General features: G+C 49.2%; 1 protein-coding gene across 1 annotated transcript in view; it reads right to left on the bottom strand.

Annotated features, from left to right (window-relative positions):
• The window catches only part of Mtor (mechanistic target of rapamycin kinase), a 116881-nt gene that overhangs the window by 7780 nt on the left and 93648 nt on the right, over nt 1-15453 (bottom strand). The window contains 16 exon segments of the mRNA XM_028893638.2: nt 292-357; nt 917-1052; nt 1283-1357; nt 1736-1808; nt 3670-3752; nt 4998-5120; nt 6102-6249; nt 7245-7380; nt 10101-10275; nt 10483-10617; nt 11323-11505; nt 11633-11755; nt 12039-12137; nt 12483-12579; nt 13042-13142; nt 13759-14007. Coding sequence (XP_028749471.1) covers nt 292-357; nt 917-1052; nt 1283-1357; nt 1736-1808; nt 3670-3752; nt 4998-5120; nt 6102-6249; nt 7245-7380; nt 10101-10275; nt 10483-10617; nt 11323-11505; nt 11633-11755; nt 12039-12137; nt 12483-12579; nt 13042-13142; nt 13759-14007 — 2002 coding nt within the window.

Genomic DNA, 15453 nt, shown 5'->3' with positions numbered 1-15453 from the left:
TGGGAACTGATTGGCAGGACAGAAAAGTCAGCCTGCAATTGTGAATGTATGATGTGTGTGGGGGAGGAGTGCATGACACAGCTCATATGTGGTCAGAAGACAACCTACAGGGTCAGTTTCTCCTTCTACCTTTTACATGGGTTCTGGGAATTGAACTCAGGTCCCCAGGCTGGAGTGGCAAGCATCTTGACAGCCCCCACCTCTTTTTTTTCATACTGGGTCTCATAACCTAGGCTGGCCTCAAACTTGCTATGTAGGTAAGATGACCTCGAATACCCTGGATGTACTCACCTACTGACTGGCCTGCAGAGTAGGAATCTGTCCTTGTTCGGGACCGCTTATTGCCTTTGGTATTTGCTAGGAAAAGAAAGTGTTATGAAGTACTTCAGACTGTGACTTTAAAGAAACTTGGTTGAAAAGGTATTTCCTTATGATCATAAAAACATAATTTTTTGAAAAGCTGTAATACTGAATAGTGAACAAGATCTATCATTCAAAACCAAGTGAGAGCACCAGGAACATCTGCAACCTAGATACTCTCCACTGCAGACATGACTTAGACAAGGTGAGTGCTGGTTTACTGACAGAGCGGCAGAAGTTTCAAATCACAACTGTCCGTGATTTGTTCTTACGAAAATCCTAGCTTCCTCACTCTACAGCCCAAACAAACGAACCCATGAAGGTATAGTTTATCTAGAAGAGCATCTTCACTAAACAGCTAAGCCTGGATTGGGACTGGATTGGGAGCGTTCCACAGCTCACAGAAATACTGAAATTCCTCTCAGCCCCAGAGCTGCTTTGTAATGTGTTTGGGACACACACGCATACACAAATATACACACATATACACTTATGTCAAATAGCCCAGGCTGGATTAGAACATACAAAGAGTTCATCCCACAGAGTTGAAACTCACTGTCCATTAGCCTCCAGTTCAGCAAAGGGTCGTAGACAAAGGCTTCCAGTACGGCCATGACACTGTCCTTGTGTTCCCGAAGCACTTCCATCACCGTGTGGCATGTGGTTCTGTAGTTGCCATCCAGACCTGTAACCTGCACAGGGACAGAGCCACACGGCCAGTAGTTACTAACGGTGGCTCACTGGTGCCTTATGACCAAGGCAAGGGGGCTTGCGGGGGGGGGGGGGGGGGGGGGGGGCGGGGCCCGCAGGCCAGACACAGTAACAGGGACGGTTACAGAAACCACATGGGCACCCAGAGAACTGATGTGCTCTAACAAGCGTGTCTGCATTTCAAATCAGTGTGTACCCAGGATCCACTCACCTCCATAGCATTGGTCAACATTCTTGTTAGTCTAAATGGAATCTTTTCTGGAAATTTCTCTCTGGTCATAGCCACCTATAGGGTCATGAAAGGAAAAGCCAAATCCACAGTTAGGTCATATCCTCTATCGAAGGCCAGGTGAAGGTGGGTGGCTTCTCTTGACATCACGTGCACGGACTGACTGAATTCAGCGAGAGGGTATTTATCACAGGGATTTGAAAGACGACTTAAGAAAACAAAAACAGGAAAGGAAAAGAACAGGTGCTCACTGCCTAGCCTTAGCTAGCATGCAGCCAGAGGATAAGACATCCCTCTTCTCTGAGAGGGTGTGGGGAGAGTCTTTGCCCAAGAGGCTGAGAGGCTAAGGGGGGGCGGGGAGGGAAGGCCTTTGGGGCTGGAGTTGCCCAAAGTGTCAGGAGGGTTAGCTTTCACCTTTTCACCTGCAGCGCTCACCTCAAAGCAGTCCCCAAAGTCAATGTGCAGGATCTTTCCACTCAGCCGGTCCAGCATCAGGTTGGATGGGTGTCTGACAAACAGAGCAGGGAAGGAAGAATCAATGCAGCAGACAGCTGCAGGCCAGGGGCTGGCAAAGGCCCACTCAGGTGAACCCAGTGCCCACCTGCCTGGGTGACTCAGGGTTTGTGGGAGCTAGCCTTACTCACTGGTTTCTGCATGGCTGAAAGCTGCTTCGGGGCCACAAAGGCAGAGAAGAGGCCTTGCAGCCGAGGCCACACAGCCCACAAAGCCTAATCTTGGGTCCCCAGGAAAACAGTTTCTGTCAAGAGTGGCCCAGCTCCGTCATTCACACCAAGCAGCCACCACAGGGGCTTGTCTGCTTGAACCTCTGGATCAGTCTAAGGCCTTAGTCGCCAGTCTTTCTTCAAAGGCATTCTGCCAGGGTTTCATGTTTCAGGTACTGCTTCCCAGAGCTCTGTATTTTTACAGTGTGTGTGTGTGTGTGTGTGTGTGTGTGTGTGTGTGTGTGTGTGTGTTTGAGTGCACACCTGCACATGTACACACCATGGCTCTTGATTGGCAGCTAGAGGACAACTCACAGGAGTTGATTCTCCCTTCCACCATGTGGGCTCCGGAGAGCAAACTCAGGTTGTCGGGTCCTGTGGTGTAAGCACTTTTACCTGTGGAGCTAGCTCTCTGGCTTTTTTTTTTTTTTTAAAGACAGGGTCTCACTGTGTAGTTCTGGCTGTCCTAGATTTCACAGAGATCTGCCTGCCCCTACCTCTTGAGTGCTGGAGTCAAGGGCTTGTCTACCATGCCTTGATTGGCCTTGTTTTTTAAAGATGAGATATTATTTTGCTTCCCAGGTTCATTTCAAATCTTAGGCTCAGGACCAATTTACAAAAAAGGATCTTAGGCTGAGGCAACATTCCTATCTCAGTTCCCAAGCACTGGGACTATAGGTGCACTCTTAAAGCTTGGCTCTTAGCCCTGAGTTTCTATTTTGGAGGTAGGGGGCACAAAATGATTTTTACTTAAGTAAATGTATGAGACACAATTCCAAAAGAAAAGCAGTAGACTGTAGCTAGAGTTTCCCTGCCTTGCCCACAGTCAGGACAAATCTTTGTCACCCGCCAGTCCCACAGCCGTTCAGACCCAACCAAGTAAACACAGAGACTTACATTGCTTATAAACTGTATGGCTGTGGCAGGCTTCTTGCTAACTGTTCTTATATCTTAAATTAATCCATTTCTATAAGTCTATACCTTGCCACGTGGCTTGTGGCTTACCAGCATCTTCACATGCTGCTTGTCATGGCAGCGGCTGGCAGTGTCTCCTTCCACCTTCCTGTTCTTTCTTTTCTCCTCTCTGTTAGTCCCGCCTATACTTCTTGCCTAGCCACTGGCCAATCAGTGTTTTATTTATTGACCAATCAGAGTAATTTGACATACAGACCATCCCACAGCAGTAGACACCAAATAATCAGTTTTGTTTACGTTCTTGTTAGTCAGTATCTGAACATTCCTTTTTTGGGTGGTCCTGCAGATCAAACTCCAGGCTTTGTATTAGCTACACAAGTGCTCTTCCACTGAGTCTTATCCCCAGCCCTGAATTATTGCTTTGGTTACTACACTTAGAGGTTTATTTCGTATAATCTAAGGTTCTACTTTGGTTGGTTTCAATTGTAGATGGAGAATGATCTGTCTTAGCACAGTGGTGATTGATGAGTTTGTTCAATCAATGGATCACTTTGGTGAGCCCTCCCTGCTGTAGGCACAATCACCCTACTTTTCAATAAAACTATGTGTGCTTGTCCTTTGAAAAATAAAAGTTATTTATTCAATGGTCATGTCATTTCACTAGAAAACAAAACGAAACTATTCAAAACAACTGGAGAAAGAGACTTAAAGACACAAATTATATGCACTCACCTGTCTCCCAGGCCTAAAATGTATCCAACCATTGACATGACGGCTAAGGAGCGGGTATAGTTGGTTCTGCGGTCAAACCACACCTGTAACACAGGTGCACACGCGAGTCAGCATTCTAGAAGTCAGTAGTTTACACAGATAGTCCAGGAGAGCCGTTCTTAGATTCTACCATAACCAGTTAGAATGGATAATGGAACAAAGATCCCATTTATGATTATAAACTATGCCTCAAAAACAACTTTATCAGAAATGTGTTGTGTTTGGATGAATAAATGAGCCTTTCCTTAGGAACATGAAGATGTCAGGGAAAATATGCATTTCAGGATTTCCACTTGAGACTGTGAAGACAAACCATCTTTCCAAGTTGTTTGGTACATTTAATGTCATTCTAAAAAATGTCAACAGCACTGTTTCTGATACATCAATACAATGGTCCTCAAATTTATGTGGTAGAAAACAAACACTGAACTAGCCAATGTGAAGAAGCTTGCATTAAATAGGCAGAGAGAGATGAGATGGCTCTAGAGTGAATCCCTGGGAGACTGAGATCAGTGTGTAAGCAATGCAGTCTCTTAGGAGTGGGGAAGGGTAGATATTCTGAAAAACAGTGAGCTAATAGCTTAAAAAACCGTATTTATTGATTTGTGTATGTCTGGGAGGCAGGTGCATGTGCTACAGACTCAAGCTGAGGTCAGGGACAACTTGTGTGAGTCGGTTCTCTTCTTCTACCATGTGGGTATCAGGCATTGAAGTCAACTTGTTAGAGAGTGAATTAACTTGCCAAGCTAACTCTCTGGTCCAGTTTTATTTCATTTGGAAAAAAAAAAAAGATTGATTTATTTACATGTGTGTGAGTGTTTTGCCTTCATGTATGTCTGTGTACCACTTCTCTGCCTGATGCCTGTGATGGCCTGGAGGATGCTGGATGCCTGGAACTGGAGTTACAGACAGTTGTGAGATGCCATGTGAGTTCTGGGAACTTAAGTGAGATCCTCTGTAAGAGGAGCCAGTGCTGTTAACCACTGAACAATATCTCTAGTACTCTCTCCCCCATCCCCCAAGACAGGATCTCATATATAGCTCAGATAGTCTTCAAATTCTCTATGTAGTAAACGATGGACTTAAATTCATGGTGATCCTCCTGCCTCAGTCTCCCGAAGGCTGGGATTATAGGCATGAACCATCATTCTCAATTTAATCAGCTTTCAGAAAGCTTTTGTGAAAATTCCTCAGCTAACCACAACAAAAATGAGTCTACTCCTGTCAAAGGTGGGTGTCTGTGGTGGTGGTAGTGGTGGTGGGAATGCCTGCGGAGCCCTGGGTCATACCTCTGAGCTGGGGCTTTTCAGCCACAGTAGCTTGGCCAGGTCATCCCCAGCTGTGTTGTTGACGGCATGCTCAAACACCTCCACTTTCTGCATCAGAGTCAGGTGGTCATAGTCGGGAGCCATCTGAATCGGGACATGATCAGTCAGTCAGAGAGGAGTCCACAACAGCCAGCCCACATTTAGGAGAACAGGCTGAGGCCAGGCAGAGCTGGGTTCGGATTTCACCAGCAATGCCAACAGAGAAAGGAAATAACACAGGAAAGGGAAAAAACAATGTGATGGCTTTTTTTTTTTTTTTTTTTTTTTTTTTTTTTGTTAAGACAGGTCTTATTATGTAGCCCTGGTTGTCCTGAAATTTGTTATGTAGACCAGACTGGTCTTGAACTCACAGAGATCTACCTGCCTCTGCCTCTGCTGAGATTAAAGTGTGAGCCACCACTGCCTGACAACTTTATAATTAAAAAAAAAACTGTATTATTATTTTGTATGCATGTGGAGGTCAGAGGAACAAAGAGCTGCTTCTCTCGTTCACTGTGGTTCTGGGGCCATCAGGCGGGCCCCTTCCCCCCTGAGCCTTCTTGCCCGCCCGCCTGCCCTCCTTTGTGGTTTCTCAGCGTTTATCTGCTCTATCAGTTACTTCATTAAGCCTTTCCCACAGTGATCCCCTGGACAGCTTTCTCAGGGTACCCCACTGTTGTGGGGTGTGTGTACACTGTGTGAAGATGTACTGCTATGATTGGGGTCATAAAAAGCTGAACGGCCAATAGCTAGGCAGGAGGGCCTTCAGGGCAGAGAGAGAACTCTGGAAAGAAGAAGGTGGAGTCGCCAGTCAGACAGGGAGGAATCAGCATGAGCAGTATGGAGAGATGAGGTCACAAGCCACACAACAAAATGTAGATTAAAATAAATGGGTTCATTTAAGTTATAAGAGCTAGTGGGACAAGCCTAAGCTAAGGCTGAGCTTTCATAATAAGTCTCTGTGTCATTTTTTGTGAGCTAGAGGCCCCAAGAAAAAACCGACCACACCCCACCAGACAGGTGTAGGTACCCTGAAGTGTGGGTACACATGAGGGTCAAGGGCATTGGCATGATGGTGGCACATACCCGCAGCATGATGCGATGCTCGATGTTCAGGAGGATCTTCTTCTTCTCCCTGTAGTCCCGGATGAGGGCATGCAGGGTGTCACAGTGGGGGACCCAGCCAATGAGGCCCGAGTTGGTAGACAGGGGGATGACTGCGTATCTCTGGATGCTGGTGGCCACAGGGAGGGAGGGTCATTGCACAGTGAAGACAAACATACCTCTGGTCAGCTTAAGACATACAATGCCTTCGCTGAGCTCCCTGCTGCAAGGTGTGGGCTGAGGGGCCCTCTGTGAAGAAGGCACCCCAGAAGGTGCCATGGAAGCCACAGTGGTCCTCAACTTACCTCATAAATTTACCAAATGACCACTTATAGAGCGAGAGTAACCTCAGTGGAACAGCCATGGGCTGGGGCAGAGACACAGCAGGAAGTGGTTTGCTGGCTCTGGTCCCGGGGGAACATCACATTTGTGGACTTGAGTCTAATCTTTGAGACACTACCTTCCGAGTTCTTTGAGCTCACTAAGGCGTTTCACAGTGGGAACACACTAAAAAGTCTGGAGGATCTTCCTGTGTTGGGCCCCAGATACTTTAATTGAATGTTAGTTTTGTTTTGCTTTTTTTTTTTTTTTTTTTTTTTGGAGACTGGGTCTTTCTGTGCAGCCCTGGTTGGTCTGGAACCTGTTAGACCAGGCTTGCAGCAATCCTCCTGCTCCTGCCTGTTTCCTAAGTGCTGGGATTACAGGAGTGTGCCACCATACTGAGAGGGATTTCTTTTTCACAACAGCTCTTGTATAGTTCAGGTTGGCCTTAAACTCTCTATGTAGACTAGGCTAGCTTTGAATTTTTTTTTGGAGGAGGGGGGCGTTGTTTTGAGACAGGGTTTCTCTGTGTAGCTTTGGAGCCTGTCCTGGAACTCGCTGGCCTCACCCAGGCTGGCCTCAAACTCTCAGAGATCCACTTGCCTCTGCCTCTCAAGTGCTGGGATTAGCTTTGAATTCTTGATCCTTGTGCCTCTACCTCCCAAGCTCTAGGGTTACAGGCATGTGCCACCAGACCTAGCTCAGGCACCTAATTCTAAAGTTTGTGGAGACACATGATTCCATGGACAACATAGGATAGAATGGGAAGGGCCCGAGAGCTCAGCCTCTCAGTGTTCTGCATACCTGAGGTTTTTCCGAAGAGAAGTGGGGTCATTGGCCAGGAGCGTGTTCACCAGGCCAAAGAGCTGCATCACTCGCTCATCCTGCCGCAGGTCTTCGTGGCCTTTCAGGAGGAAAACAAACTCGTGCCCATTGCTGCCTGCAAGAAACAGGGGGAGCAACTGAAATCAGTCAGAGCTGCGCACGTTACTATGCAATATCGCCAGCTATTCCAAGGTGCTGCGGAATCCTCCCCCTTTCCTAGTCATACTGTCCTATAGACAAGCACATCTGAACCCTTGAACTCAGGGAAGAACAGCTCCACTTTCAGTGGTCTCCAATAACCAATGCTGCTCTAATTAAGACAAGAACTGTTTCATGAGAACTGAGAATGATTACGTGTTGAGAGCCTATAGGTTCCCTGTTCCCCATTCCACTTTGTCCTTTCCTGACTCTTCCAGGCCAGTCACCCCAGTGGAGTATGCCCAATGGGAGAACCAGCAGGGTACAAGGAGACATGAAGAGGTCAGGGGATTTGCCCCATAGCTGGCTGGGCAAGTAGGTCTGGGGTAGAGGGAGGAGGAGCCTCACGGCTAAGAGTTCCTTCTTAAGCTTCTCTTTTTTTAAAAAGACAGGGTCTCATGTAGCCCATTCTGACCTTGAACTTGTAGTAATCCTCCTGCCCCTGCCTTCTGAGTGCTAGGATTATAAGTGTGTGCTACCACACCTGGTTTATATAGTCCTATAGGTCTATATAAAGCAGAGCCAGGAGGATCTCTGTGAATTCGAAGCTAGCCTGGTCTATAGAGAGAGATCCAGGACCAAAACTACACAGAGAAACCCCGTCTCGAAAAACAAAAAAACAAAAAAGAGTAAGAAAGGAAGCCAGGCATAGTGGTGAATGCCTTTAATCCCAGCACTCTGGAGGCAGAGGTAAGCAGATCTTGAGTGTTTCAAGGCCAGCCTGATCTACATCATGAGTTTCAGGACACAGGGCTACATAGTGAGACCCTGTCTTGAAAAAAAATCCATAAATGAATAAATGAACAAACAAATAAATAAATGCCAGAAAGGATGTGAGAGCAGTCTGGCTGAGGCATCTGCCACTCCACTGATCCCAGGGCTGGTTTGGTTGATCTTGCTGGCTAGGCAGGCATCCCTGACCTCTATCACTGCTCCGTGTGTCTCTCTCTCAAAGCTACTCACTCCGTCCAAGAGGAGCAGCTGTGCTCCCTACTAGACCCCCACCCCCAGGCTCTCAAGAGTGGGGACTAGACAGCCAGCTCATCAGCAGATGAGGCTGTGCATGGAGAGATGGCTCAGTGGTTAAGAGAACTGGCTGCTCTTCAGAGGACCAGGTTCAGTTCCCAGCGCCCACACGGCAGCTCACAACCATCCGCAACTCATTCCAGGGGACCCAACACCTTCTGCTGGCCTTTGTAGGCATGAATTTGGTACAGAGACATACATACAGGCAAAATATCCATACACATTAAAGAGGGAGAATGGGGGTGGGGTGGGGAGAGTGCTGAGTAATCGTGAGGAACTGGAGGCCCCAACCTAGAGCCCACATAATCAGTCCTGTAACCCTACTTCTAAGTGGAGCAGAGCAGGAGGATGGCTGGGAATTACTTGCTTTCAGCTTAGCTGAGAAAATGAGAGCCTCAGAGCCCGATATTCAGGGAGAGATCCTATTTTAAAAAGGAACTGGCAGAAAGTGATAGATACTTGATACCCTCTTCTATCTTCATTTGGCGCGCATGCACGCGCCAGGCCTGGTGGCACATGTCTGCAATACAAGTACTTGGAAGGCAAAGGAAGGATTGCCTCAAGTTTGTGGCTAGCCTGTGCTACATAGTGAGTACAGGGCAGCCAGGAATACAGAGTGAGACCCTGCTTCAAGACCCTTCTCGATTCCCTAAAAGGGCAAGAGACCTCCCAGAGCCTGCAGAGCTCTTGGGCCTCCTTTACTGGTCCAGGTTGGCAGCACACTGCTCCTAAAGAAACCCCAGAGGCAGCTTCACGTTGATATAGTCTACTGTGAGAACTCAAGTTCAGCACGCTCGTTATGGACGGTGATGGCAAACTAGGAACATTCCAGAGCACAAAAGCTCTGTCTTCAAACAGCTTCTCACGTTCCATGTTTGCCTCAGATGACTTTCTTGGCACTTTCGGTTTCCCATACCTTCCCACCACAACCAAACGATCAGACAAGGGCGACGGTCCGCTGCTTCACTTCAACAAGGAAGGTGCTGGGCAAACAAGAAGTCTTAGAAGACGTAACAGGAGGAGATTTGTTGTGGAATATTATTTTAAGGGGTGTTACTTTTGTTTATGTTGCATTTGTTTAACTCCATGAAGCTGTGTTACTGTGCCTGTGTAAAACACCTGATGGTCTAATAGAGAACTGAACGGCCAATAGCAAGGCAGGAGAAAGGATAGGCAGGGCTGGCAGCAGAGAGAATTAATAGAAGGAGAAATCTGGGAGGAAAAGGAAAAGGAAAAGGAGAAGTAGCCAGAGAAGGAGGAGGACTCCAGGGGCCAGCTACCCAGGCACACAGCAAGCCATGGAGTAAGAGTAAGATTTACAGAAGAGAAAAGCCCAGAGCCAAAAGATATATGGGATAATTTAAGTTAAGGAAAGCTGGCAAGAAACAAGCCAAGCTAAGGCCAGGCATTTTTAATTAAGACTAAGCCTCCATGTGTGATTTATTTGGGAGCTGGATGGCGGGCCCCGCAAAAGAGTAAAAAAACAACAGAGATTCACTGTCCTCCCTCTCTCTTCTGACAGAGATGGGGCTGCAGCAGGTGAAATGGCAGGCAATCATTTCAGAAGAAAGGGAACTTAGGCAGGGCAGAGGAGGTGTGCTTGGTCCTTACCCATCAGGGTCAACTTCCGGGGTCTCTGCTTTGACGTGATGACTTGCAAAGATGGGGCAATGGACTGGATGCGAATGATTGGCTGGTTGGGGTCATATGTTCCTGGCACAGCCAATTCAAGGTCCCGGCACATCAGAAGTTTGGGGGAAACATACTGCAGCTCCAGGGATGTGAGCTGTGAATAGTTAGGAAAGGATTTAGACTTCTGCCTCGCACGGGGAACTGAAGCACAATTTAAGTATTTTCCTTTCATTAAATAGCAACAAGGAATTGCTTGTCCTAAAGACTTCAGCACAAGTGAAGCCAGATGCACAGGATGAGCCCAGGAGCTCACAAGGCACTCTGCTGACAGACAACCCAGGCGGGAGCCTCCGGAACCTACCTGGGGTAACTGCTTGGAGATCCGTCTGAACACGTGATAATAGAGGTCCCAGGCCTGGGTGAGGTCCTTGACATTCCCTGATTTCATGTACTTCCTGCACCACTCTTGTGCCTCCATTAGGTCTCGACCATATGCCTGAGCGGGAAAGCAGGACAGTCTCAAGTTACCCAAGTGGCCGTGACCCTAGGAGACTCAATCCCCAAGCCGACCACACAGACCCCCAGGGTGCCCGAGGTGGTGTGAAGGTACCAGGAGGGAACGGCTAGCAGCAGAGGGAATAAGATGACCCCTGGAGGAATTCCAGTCAAAACTGCAACAGCTGAAGGAGCGCCTTGGTGGAGCAGTGCTTGCCCGTCATGTGCGAGACCCTGGGTTTGATCCCGCCCGCCAGCATGTCAAAAAAATGACAATAATCTAAAGGGCTAGAGAGATAGCTCAGTGCATTGGCTATTCTTCCAGGTCTTGAGTTCAATTTCCAGCACCCACATGGAGGCTCACAACATCCACAACTGTACCCACGGGAACAGATGCCCTCTTCTAGTACATAGATACAGACAAAACACTCATATACATAAATAAATAAAGCTTAAAAAAAAAAAGCGCCAGTAATTAAAAAAAATATATGGTCATTGCAACAACTACATTTCTAGTGTTTTGTTTTGCTTTGTTTTTCTGGGCATGAGTTCAGGGTCTAGGCTGGCCTTCAACTTAACAATTCTCTTGCACAGAGTGTTGGGATTACGGTTTTCTATGCTGTGACCCCTGCTGGGTGCAACTTTTTAAGGGCAGTAGGAAGGTCAGAGGGGAAGCAGTCTGGTGAGGAGAAGAATGTCCCTGTACCTGATTAAAGGATGTTTCCTTCAGAGTCTGGGGGCCCCGCTCCATCATAGCATGCAGGGGCTCCAGCACCTCGAACATGCCTTTCACATTCCTCTCCCCAAAGTACAGGCGCGACGCCTCTTCCAGGCCCTCATGCCACATCTCGTGCCAGAGGATGGCTACTCGGATCAGCTCTTCGCTCACCTGATCAGAGGGAGAAAGAAGGCAGGCCACAGGTAAGCTACCCTTGGGAGAGAGGAGAGGGTGGTGCCGCGCTGAGGGAGAGGAGCCATCACACGACACCCGTGGCTGCGGCTCCAGACACACTCACCATCATGGCTTGCTGGACCAGGGTGTTACTGTGCTCACACATGTTCTTCAGGATCTTGTTGGCTGCGTTGTGCCGGGCTGTTGTGGTAGACTTAGAAGCCACCGTCAGGGGATAGATGAGGGCCTAAAGCAAGCAGAGGAACACTTGCAAAGGACGACGTGTACAAGACCTGGTGTGTTTTAAGGAGCATGGCAAAGAAGTGGTGAGGAGAGCATTAGCCGGCGGACATGAGGGAAGGAGCCACTGCACCCGGAGAGGAAGGCCCCTGCTCGCTGGACACTCTGCCAGCACTGGGTGACACACTAGCCCCCAGTCCCACCCTGTCTCTTGAGCAGCTTTAGGAAAGGTTAGCCACCAAACCAACCGTCAGGGGTTTCACGAGAAAATGCTCAGGGTTGGCACGTACCTGGGGGTGGTACCGACCAATGTCCGTGAGAAGCTGGTGGATGAGCCGGCCCACCAGGGGTCTGGGCGTGTCAATTCTTGCGATGAGCTGAGGGATGACCTGGTATGCAGGAAGACACGATGCGCAGCATGTGAGGCACAGGAAAGAAGACTGATTTTTTTTCCTTTTCTTTTTTTTGGAGACAAGGTCTCATGCAGCCTAGGCTTGTCATGATCCTTTTGCCTCAGTCTCCCATGTGCTGGGATTTCCGGCATATGCTTTGATCTAGCAGGTCTCAGTTCCCTGGCACAAGCAAGGGAGAATACGTAGTCTGGACCTCGGGACCAAGCTGTGCTTCTCTAGAGCTTAGGGCACAGGCCGCCTTGCTACTGTGACCACTGGGGACTTCAAGAGGAGACAAGCGGGAGAGGCTGTGACCCATCCTCACTGTCCCCAGGTTCTCACCTGTAACCAAGTGTCAATCTGTATGGCCTTCACCCCTTCCACCAAGGCTTCATTGACATCTGGCCAATGGCCATAATCAAACCACAAGGTGAGGACCCTGGGGAGACAGGAGAGAGTCAGAATTAGGTTTCCTAGCTTGTCTGCCTTTCACCTTTAAGGCTCTGACGGGTGGCAGAGCTTGTGAGGGATCGCTAAAGATCAGCCCAAGGGTTTCATCCCAGGTCTGTCAGGGCCACTGAGGTACAAGCTCAGCTGCAGAGATGAGCTGGGCAGGGTCTGTCACGTGGAAGGAGGTGCCTGCAGTGAGGCTGGTGAGCCAGACCAGTCAGCCCCCAGCATGATCGGCAGGCAGCCTCCCCTTTCTCACTTCTCCTTCGTCTCCATGGTTTCAGCCTGGAGGCCTGGCCAGCTGTCGTGTCTCAAGGGACAGGAGAACAAAGGCCCATATGCTGACCTGGACTGTATCGACCAGATGGGGAATATGAAGACACCAGATGGGTGGCTTTTATGTCCTGCCACTGATAAGGCCTTAGAGCAACACCCTCCCCTTACTCCGTACCTGAGTGTATCCTGGAGATTGTTGCCTCTCGACAAGGAGATAGAGCGGAAGAAGCCTTGGACAGCTGGGACAGTGTACAACAAGAGGGTTTTGGACAAATCCTGTTGAGACACAAGTGTATTACTGACACTCTTGGTCTCAACTCTCTCATCTGTACACTGATGGCCCCGCCTCGGAGGGTAGTCAGGAGCATGAGAACACTTATGCCTGGGGGCTAATGGCAGACAGAGTGCACTCCACAGTGGCAACTGTTTTCATAATCATATCCTGGCATAGTGTGGCTTCCCGAGCAGGGCAGCAGGAGTGGAGCAGAGGCCCTGAACATGCTCTTCTTTGTACTTGCAGGCTGCTCTGCTGCCTTCGGGACTGACAGGCCCAGGGGAGGTAGAGGGAAGTGCAGAGCAGAGGACAGATCCCCAAGGCTCTGTCCTCAGAGTGGCCCTGCAGCTGGAGCAGCCACCCCCTCACAAGGGCAGCGCATGGAGGGGATGAGCTCATCTCTGTGGGAAGCAAGGAGCCTCTCTGCAGCTGACAGCAGCTCCCCAGCATGCCCGCACTCACGGAGCACAGCCTCTGCCACACAGTAAGGCCAGCCCGTCAGTGTGCCCGGCCCCATCCTGCTGCCGAGAAAGCCTCAGGCTCCTCGGGGCTTCCCAACTATCTCAGATGGACAGCTCAGAGCTGTGCTCTGCCAGTTCTGAGTGAGGAGGAGCTTACCTCGGTGACCTTCTTCTGCAGAGGGGAGGGGGTGGGGCTGTTCTCGGTGCTCTCGGCCTCGCTCTCACTGTTGCTACCCTCTGTGCTTGTGGCAGCAGCGGCAGAGGCGGCTGTGGTGGCAGCGGTGGTGGCATTGGTGATGTTGGCTCCACTGGCGTGGCGCAGTTTCTTCTTCTCGTCCCGGGCTTGGTTCTGATGTTTGTAGTGCAGCACGGCTTCAAAGTTCATCACTGCCCACGCATGCCAAGCCTAGGCACAGGGCGAGAGCCAAGGGCAGACACAGGGTCGCTCTGATCCAGCGCAAGGCTGGTGTGGAGGAGGCAGAGCTTGACATTCTGAGTCTGCTCTGAGGATGGGGCCTTGAGATCAGCAGGATGAGACGCTACGTCTACAGACACTCAGGAAGCGGCATAACTGTAACCAATGTGACTCACTCATCTCCCGAGCACCAGTGGAAAGTAGGCTTAACAGTAAGCATTGTGGGGTCACAGCAAGAGCGGCAGTGCACACAGCTTGCCTCAAGGGACACTGAGGCAAGGGGTGCTTGCTTACAAACCTTTCGGCCTACAGACTCTGCAGGCTGGTGGGGCGGAAGAGGTGGCAATGGAAATGGCAGTGATCTGAAGAGCTCCATAAAGAAAGGGGACTTAGCCTTACCCAGAAGCTGGGCAAGGAGGGGACGAGAGCGATGACGGCAGGGGGTCTTCCTGGCAGGGGAAAAAAGACAGGAGCCTGGAGGGCATAGCAAAGAACCCTAGGAACACATGTGCCTGCAGCCTAGGGCCCAGAGGAGAGTGAGAGCTGGCCAAGTGGGGTGGACGTGATGGGCCAAGGCAGTCCATTTCATCTGGGAGAAAGTGAGGCTTCCTGAGTTTTAGCTCATCTTTTTCAGATTAATTTTATGTTACTAGATGTTTTGCCTGCATATATGTATATGTACCACATGCATGCCTGGTACCTGTGAAAATCAGAAGAGGACACCAGGTGCCCTGGAACTAGAGTTACAGGTGGTTTGTGAGCTGATTAACAAGGTTCTCACTAAGCAAGACTTCATTTGATTATTTTTCCAGCTTTGGACATGCAGCTATCTGGGGAGGGGAATCATTATTCCTATCACAGACCGGCACTCTGCGTGCGTGCACATGTATATGTTGCTGGGGATGGATCCCACTGTTTTGTGCATGCTAGGTAGGGAACCACTCAATCAACTGAGCTATATCCCCAGCCAAAGTGTAGTTTTCAGATCAGAATGAAACATCTGCAGAGGATAAATACTTTTTTCGAGACAGGGTTTCTCTATGTAGCTTTGGAGCCTGTCCTGGAACTCACTCTGTAGCCCAGGCTGGCCTTGAACTCACAGAGATCCACCTGCCTCTGTCTCCTGAGTGCAAGTGCTAGGATTAAAGGTGTGTGCCACCACCATCCGGCAGGATAAATACTTTTTATTATAAATGTTTCTATGGTTTTCAAATCAACTATGATCCCAGAGGGAATAATTTATAAGTTACTAGTAAATATGCAGAGAATGGAAAGAAATTGATGATGTTGCTAAACTAAGCTATTACCCAGAAACCATCAGAAAGGTGAGGGAGAAAAAGAGTATGTGCTTCCCTAAAACATGGGCTTCCAGGAATTCCCCTGCACCAGGCAGGAATTCCCCTGCACCAGCTAGCCAGGCAGGAATACCCCTGCACC

The sequence above is a fragment of the Peromyscus leucopus genome, chromosome 2 (genome assembly GCF_004664715.2).
Source record: "Peromyscus leucopus breed LL Stock chromosome 2, UCI_PerLeu_2.1, whole genome shotgun sequence".
Classification (NCBI taxonomy): Eukaryota; Metazoa; Chordata; class Mammalia; order Rodentia; family Cricetidae; genus Peromyscus; species Peromyscus leucopus.
Note: the sequence above shows the minus strand (reverse complement) of the source record. Positions and strands in the feature narration are given on the sequence as shown.